Genomic DNA, 7,466 nt, shown 5'->3' with positions numbered 1-7,466 from the left:
AATATATTATTACATGTTTTCAAAAATAACCACCAAACGCAGTTTCAGTTTTTTTTAAAACTGAAATCAATCTCTAAATAAAACTACCAAACGTATTTTTAAAAATAATTCAAAAATGAAACTAAAAACGTTTTTATTTTCATTTTCGTACAAAAAATAAAAACGTTTTGAAATCAATTCCAAACGCACCCTAAGTCGACACGAATATATGACCAAAATTGGAATATATTAATACAAACACCAATGAAATTGAAACGACCTCTTCTTACATGAGCGGCATTGCACAATTTCCTAGGCTCGCGTGCCACCACGGAAACGGTAGCTGTAACCTCCCAGCCCTCTGTCGTCGCCACCCCCTTTCCCACGGTTCATTGTTATCCGTGCGTGCTCCATCGTCACAAAGAAGAAAGAGAAAGACAAAGATCTAAGGATGGGGACCGCGCGTGACGATTTGGGGGAGTTGGCAGCTTCAATAAGCTCCAACGAGATCTACGGGTGGGAAAGGGCTTTGAAGTAAGATTTGGTTAAGGATTGGGGGTGACGATGAGCTCCTAGCTTGGCAGTAGGTGGTAGATGCCGTGTTTCACGGGTGATGGAGACTTGTGATGTAGGTCATGTTTCGCAAACAATAATGGATTGCAATGGGCAAAAGAGTTTTGGTGGGTGGCTGCTCTTCCAAGCTCCGGCTACTTGGGGTGGTGGATCGCCTACAATGAGCCAAGGGATTATTAATCCCATGGTTTTTTTTTTTTTTATCCTTGTTCAAGGGGATTATTTTTTGGTCAACGACTAAATTATACGGTTAAAGTTTATCACCAAACACGGGATTAGACTCCTAAACGCCAAACATTTAGAGACGTTTGGTTCATGGATTAGAATCATAAGATTAAAATTATTTTCAATTTACGTGTATTTTGTATGAGAGAAAACACTGTAGCGAATCATGAACCATGATTCAAATCGGGATACGAATTCCTCAACCAAACAACCCCTTACTTATATTTAGAATCCGTTTAGTTCGCTAATTTAAATTTTTAATTTCAGTTGAGATGTGATTTTATATGAAAATTTTTGCTGTAGTAAAAAAGTTAGATATAACTGTTTTGATAACTTTTTATTATAACAAAATTTAAATTGAATCAATGAAATGAACGAGACTTTAATAGTTCCTAAAGAACAATGCACGTGCATTGTACTATTATAATCTTCGAATTTTTTCCTTAGCAGATTACTATTGAAAGAGATGGCATCAAAATGGCTTTTTCTAAGGTCTTCAATAGAGAATTTAAGCCTTTTAACTTAAGAAAAAAGGGCACATGAATAAAAAAGCCTTAAGAAAGAGAATATTTAAAGGCCACATGAATTAAAGTATAAAAGAATTGATGGAATTTGACGAAAAGGATTTAATATTTGGTTTTTGAGTTTGAATAAAAATTTATTTTACAAGAGAAAACAACGTAGCATATATCTATTTATATACTAGAAAGCACAAATGCGAGTCCTGTGTTCATGCTTTTTTCGACCAAAATGACGACATTTTGTTTTAAAACGCGTGAATAGTACACATGTTTGCACTTTTATTTTCTTGTTTTTTGCTCTCATGATTTACTTCCTTTTGATTTTTTGTCCCAAAATTTTTAATTGCCTATTTAGATTTTTTTTGGGTGGTACTTTAAATTTTTTATATTCGTTCATTTTAATCCCTTTTTGACCATTTTCTGTCATGAAATTTTATTTTTCGTTCATTTTGGTTCTTTTTGTTCTACAACTTATTTATCTCTTTATTTTAGTCCCTTTTTGACTCATTTTTTTTATTTTCTTATTTATTTTTTCATTTTAATCTTTTTTACTACTTGCCCTAAAACTTTATTCTTTTTTAAATTTTAGTTCTTTTTTAAAATTTTATATTCATATGTTATATGCTTTTAATTTTAATAAGAACACGGTAATAAAACTTCATACACGATTACACACACGTCCATAACACATGTTTTTCAATTAGTATACCTTTAAAAAGACAATATAGCAAAAAAAAAAAAAAAAAGGGTTTAAAACCCTCAAAACAAACAAATTTCTAAGACCCCTCAATACTAGAGAAAGAAAATGATATTCCACAAACACGTAACCACCACAGCGATGAAGGTCAATGCTTGCACCACAAGACAAATCCTCTCTTCATGCAGACAAAGATCACGTTTATTTTTGAACTAAACGGACCCTAAAACCTTTAAAAAATAAGTGAATATGAGGATAAATGCACTTAAAACGCCTTATGATGACCGATGACAACTAAGGTTGTGCATGGTCCATTCCTAAATGGTCAAGTTTTCTAAATCAGACCGTTTTAACAGTTTGGAAAATTTTCCAATCAGATCAGACCTATCTGATAATGGGACCGAATCAGATCATACCACTTCAAAGTGGTCTAGTTTGGTTTAGCTCCGATTTAGATTGAGGATGAATTTTTTTCTTTTGGTTTTTACTTGTTATATTTCATATTTTTTTTGAAGTCTAAATAAATCATATATTAGTAATACATTAAAATAAGCATTTTATAAAGATAAAAGCCTAAAAGTAACATATAAAGTTAACATTTCAAATATTTTTTTAATATATATGAATACAACAGTCCGATTTGCTATAGACAATTCATGAAATGTTTAAAACTGGTCCGAACTATTTTTGAAATGGTTTGGTCTGATTTTAGATCTTTACATTGAATCAGATCGACGGTCTAAAAACTACTGGATTAGTCCACTTTGATGGTTTTAGGCAAACCATGCACATCATTGACGACAACCCATCACTACTTTAGATTTGATCCAACAACCCTTTTGCTTAGCAGGCCGAATGTGACGAGCTTTTAGCCATGAATGCTCCTCTATTTTTTTCTCTCTTTTTTTTTTTTTGTTGAAAAGTAATTTATTTTATCTAGGAAGAACATTTGTTAATTTCATCTTCAAAGAAAAATGTTCTTGATTTTTTTTTGTTTAAATTTGAAGAATTTTTCTTTTTGTTTTTCAAGACTTTTAAACAAAATTTTTTCCTTGAAGTAAAATTTCTAGTTTCCGAAACCAAAACTGAGATTGAGTTTGGGATTGGGATTAATAGCAGGGTCAGGATCGAGAGAAATTTTTTGTTTTCTTGACTTAAAAAACATTTAAAAAAGATTATCAAACACATTTATATTAAGAAAACACACATGAAAAAGGAAAAAAAAAAAAAGCACTTATTTATTTAGAAAACAAAATGGTTATTTTCACCAATTGTCTTATAGAATATCAACTTATTTCACTTTGGCCCATAACATCCCAACATTCTTTTAAACGGAAATAGTAGGAAATACACTAGTTTTAGCTCATCTTAAATAGTTTGTTTTCATACGGATTACAGAATGTAGCACAAGAATAACATGTGTGGGTTTAAAAATGGAGAAAACAATTAAATAAAGCATTTTGAAAAAAGAAAAAAAAAACAAAACATCGCATTAGATTTAGCGTTGCATTCTCCAATGATTTTCTTACACAAACATCAAATTTTAACATGTAAAATGCTCTAATGAAACATTCAATCCTGATAACAAAGATAAATTCTAACTCCACACATGTACTGCCTATATGAGTCCCCCTTTATTAGGCAAAACAAATGTGTCCTCGAGTTTGTGTAAGCCTCACGTGTCTAAATAAATAAGTTTGAAACAAACTTATTTTTAGTATCCTTTTTTTTTTCACAATTTTTATTCACGTATCTAAATATAAAGCTGCAAAATATCCACGATTATTCATATTCCATAAGCTCTTTTTTCTTTTAAGGCAATTGTCTCTCTCTTTTTTAAATCGTAAAAAACAATTCTTTTAGGTAGTTTATCCTCTACGTTTAAAAATACCAGTTAATTGATGCCAAAATACTTTTAGGAGTCTTATTTTTCTAAAATCCTATTACGTGTCACATTAGAAGTCCTATCTCAATCAGGACCCTTATAACAACGTCTATTTAAGCTTCCTTAACGGCCCTATTTTCATCCAATTTTTTGCTAGTTTGCATTCTCCTATTGTCGTTTTTCTTTCTTTTTGGAATAAAAGGTGCCAAGCAGTAGAAAAGTTCTCTTGTTCTGTTTTGAGGCTTCTTCAACATCTTTATCTATACCACTTAACGAAAAAAAAAAAAAAAAAAAAAAAGAGAAAAAAACAGTGGTCTTGTTGTTCAAATAAAGATGGTGATGGAGTCTCAAAATGAATCACGAAATAGAAATAATTCTTTTTTTTTCCTTAAATTTTTTTTCCGGTTCAATAAATGTTTTATTTCCGTTTTTTATTGAATCTGATTTTAATTTGTTTGATTGTTCTCTTCTCTTTTCTTTTTCTTTTCTTTTTTTTTTGTGAAGATTTCACTGGCGTTGGACTTTCTGGATTTTTTGATGAAATAAAACTAACTTCACACGCTTTCTACTGCTCCAGCCATTTTTTAAATAAAAATAAAAATTAACGAAAAAAACAAAGAAGAGAATTTCATTGATTTCCTTAATTTTCTAAAAAATTAGAAATGTTTCTCAATTAGGGTACATATTTTTATCTTACTAATCTCAAAACAGGCAGATCATTTTTTTCCCTTTTTGTGCTTCTTCTTTTTTAGAGGATGTTTGGTAGAGGGATTCGTTCCCTGATTCGGATCATGATTCATAGTTTGCTACAGTATTTTCTCTCACAAATAATTCACGTAAATCGAAAATGATTCGAATTACATGGTTTGAATCCTCCAATCACATGGTTAATTTTGTCGTTTTTCATCATCTTTGTATCCACAACTGGCCTGACGTATGTAGCTTTAAAAGTGATAATTTTATCCGTTAACTTATTTACCTGCGAGACCCGTTTTAAACGGAGCAAAAAAAAAAAAAAAACAAGGTTTAAATGGATGTGGGTTATACACGGTCAAAATTTTAACCTGTCACGAATCGTGGAGCATGAACAAGTTTAAAAGTCCTTAACTCTATTATTTATTTATCAGTCTTGTTTAATTATATTACGTTATTAAACTACATATATTTTGTATAATATGATGTGATATATAATTTTAAGTATAATATATCACATAATATATATAAAAATTTAAAATTATTTTTCTATTATTAATTTTAACTTCATGTTTTGTATAATTATATTGATTAATTAATTAATTAATTATCTTAAGATAAAATTAACTAATCGAGTAAATAGGGCATTGTGAGTACTCCAAATTCGTGACAAATTCGTGACAGGAAAACCTGCCATGTATCCTGGCAACTGACGAAAGCTTCTCTTTATCTTTATATATTACTAAATCTCAAAGCAAGCAGGTCATGGTAGAACTTTTTTTTTTTTCTCTTTTTACCCTTCTTTTTTATTTTTTACCTGGCTACATTTGTTGTTTTTCACTGTCTTTGTATCCAGACGTGAGTCATGACCAACATATATAGTTTAGAGATAACAGTTTTACCCGTTAACTCATGTACTCATGGAGACCCACCTTAAACGAGGCAAGAAAAAGCTGGTTTAAATAGATGCGAGTTAAACACGAATTAAAATTTTAACCCGTCACAGATCATAGAGCAGTGATAAATTTACAAGCCCTCGACCCTATTCCTTATTTAACCGTCCTTTTAATTATATATATATGTATATATATTGAATAACATGTAATATACAATTTAAAGTACAATATATCAATATAATATATATAAAAATTCAAAACTATTTTTCTTTTATTAATTTTAACTTCATGTTTTGTATAATTGTGTTGATTAATTGATTAATTATTTATCTTATGATGAAATAGCTAATTGAGTAAATAGTAGTTAATTTTGGGTAAATAAGACACTGCAATTATCTTGAACTCATGACGAGAAAATCTGTCCCGTATCCTGCCAACTTATGAAACATATTAAAAAATTCTATAAATCATGTAGATGTAAGAAATAAAGTCATGTATGATTTATTTTTAACTCTTTCTATTACACATTCATTATTTAATTAATCCTTTATATTTAATTACACTTTAACTAAAATAAATTAAAAAAATTGAATGGACAAACTTTTGCTAGTCATGAAAGAAATACAATAGCGTTATTCTCAGAAAATCTGTCGAGTTTGATATGATACAAATAGAATTACTCTTTTTCTATTAAATCTGTGGGAAAAACTATGATCTAATACAACAGCTTTTTAAACGACCTCATGCAAAGAAGATCCTCTTCTGTCTACTGATAACAAAGCTACTTCTTCCACTTTCTCATTACTTAATCTTTCGTTGAAGTGCTGTCGGAGAAATTCTACAGCCATGAATGTGAGAGCGGAAGCCGGGACGTACCATGTTATCCTGGGAATGCTACCTCTGAACATTCCTTTCGCGCCTTCTGTGGTCCAAACGCGATGAATTGCGTCCAACCAGCCATTATACCTGAAAGTTCCACAAACTTGAAAAGTCATGTGTCCTGTCACCAACAAATTTGATACCAACTCAAGTGGCAGCTTTCGTAGTTCAACTTTTTAATATTGATCGATACGATAATTTTTAAACACCTAACAATAAAAAAAGAAAACTTACTTACCGCATCTGTTTTAATGACTTGGGATTCCTATTATATAAAATGCTAATTTCACGTCAATAAACAAGGTAAAACTAAAAAACTCAGGTCCCCTCTTAACAGACCTAGAGGAAGCAGTCCTCACATTATTGTGCTGCTTGACAAAAAATTTCTAGCTCAAATTTCTAAATCTAAAGATTTATTAGTTTACCAATCCACCTTAAAAGCTATAGCTGTTAGGAGATAGGTCAATGTTTTTATATCTCAACACTATACCTCGCGTGTGGGCTGAATAATGGGGCAATCATGTAGGTAAATTAATTGGAAAGCCCAACACGTGAATATTTAATAATAAGCCCGAAATATATTAAACACACAACACGTGATGACAATTTAGGGAGTGCAATTGCAAGGTTTTTGCACTTAGCACTTCCCGATCTAATACCTTGTTAGTTTACTAATCCATCCTAAAAGCTTAAGCTTTTAGGAGGTGGATCAACAATAGTTTTTATATTTCAACAAATACCTTAAAGACGATCCCTGTACTTGCAGTCTTGTCTTGATGATATCTAAGGGAGTGGTAAGATATGCACTGAAGCCTGCACAATATATAGAGCCATAAATCTTATGTAATCAAGACTAACTGGTTCTAATAATGGAGTTAAAACAAAAACGGATTAAATGGCAAGCTCGACCTTAATTATTAGAGCTATAATAAGAAAGGAACATACCACCAGCTAATCCTCCTAATATGAGCCCCTCCATAGAACTATTAATAAAGCCATTTCGATTCATATTCCATCTCTGCTTCCCATACTCGGTCATGTCTTTCAAGGCTTCATAAAACACAACCTACAAAGTGAAAAGTGAAATGAAAGGAGGTGGGAATGTGAAAAACTAAGGT

General features: G+C 31.0%; 1 protein-coding gene across 1 annotated transcript in view; it reads right to left on the bottom strand.

Moving 5' to 3' along the window:
- Window positions 1-6,088: 6,088 nt before the first annotated feature.
- Window positions 6,089-7,466, bottom strand: part of LOC112093372 (S-adenosylmethionine mitochondrial carrier protein) — a gene marked incomplete at its 5' end in the record, with an annotated part of 3,348 nt that continues 1,970 nt past the window's right edge. Inside the window, 3 exons of the mRNA XM_024171621.1 lie at window positions 6,089-6,435; window positions 7,089-7,161; window positions 7,294-7,414. Of these exons, the coding sequence (XP_024027389.1) occupies window positions 6,201-6,435; window positions 7,089-7,161; window positions 7,294-7,414 (429 nt within the window). The remainder of the gene's footprint in view (window positions 6,436-7,088; window positions 7,162-7,293; window positions 7,415-7,466) is intronic.

Source organism: Morus notabilis, unplaced genomic scaffold (assembly GCF_000414095.1).
Source record: "Morus notabilis unplaced genomic scaffold, ASM41409v2 Scaffold438, whole genome shotgun sequence".
NCBI classification, from domain to species: Eukaryota; Viridiplantae; Streptophyta; class Magnoliopsida; order Rosales; family Moraceae; genus Morus; species Morus notabilis.
Note: the sequence above shows the minus strand (reverse complement) of the source record. Positions and strands in the feature narration are given on the sequence as shown.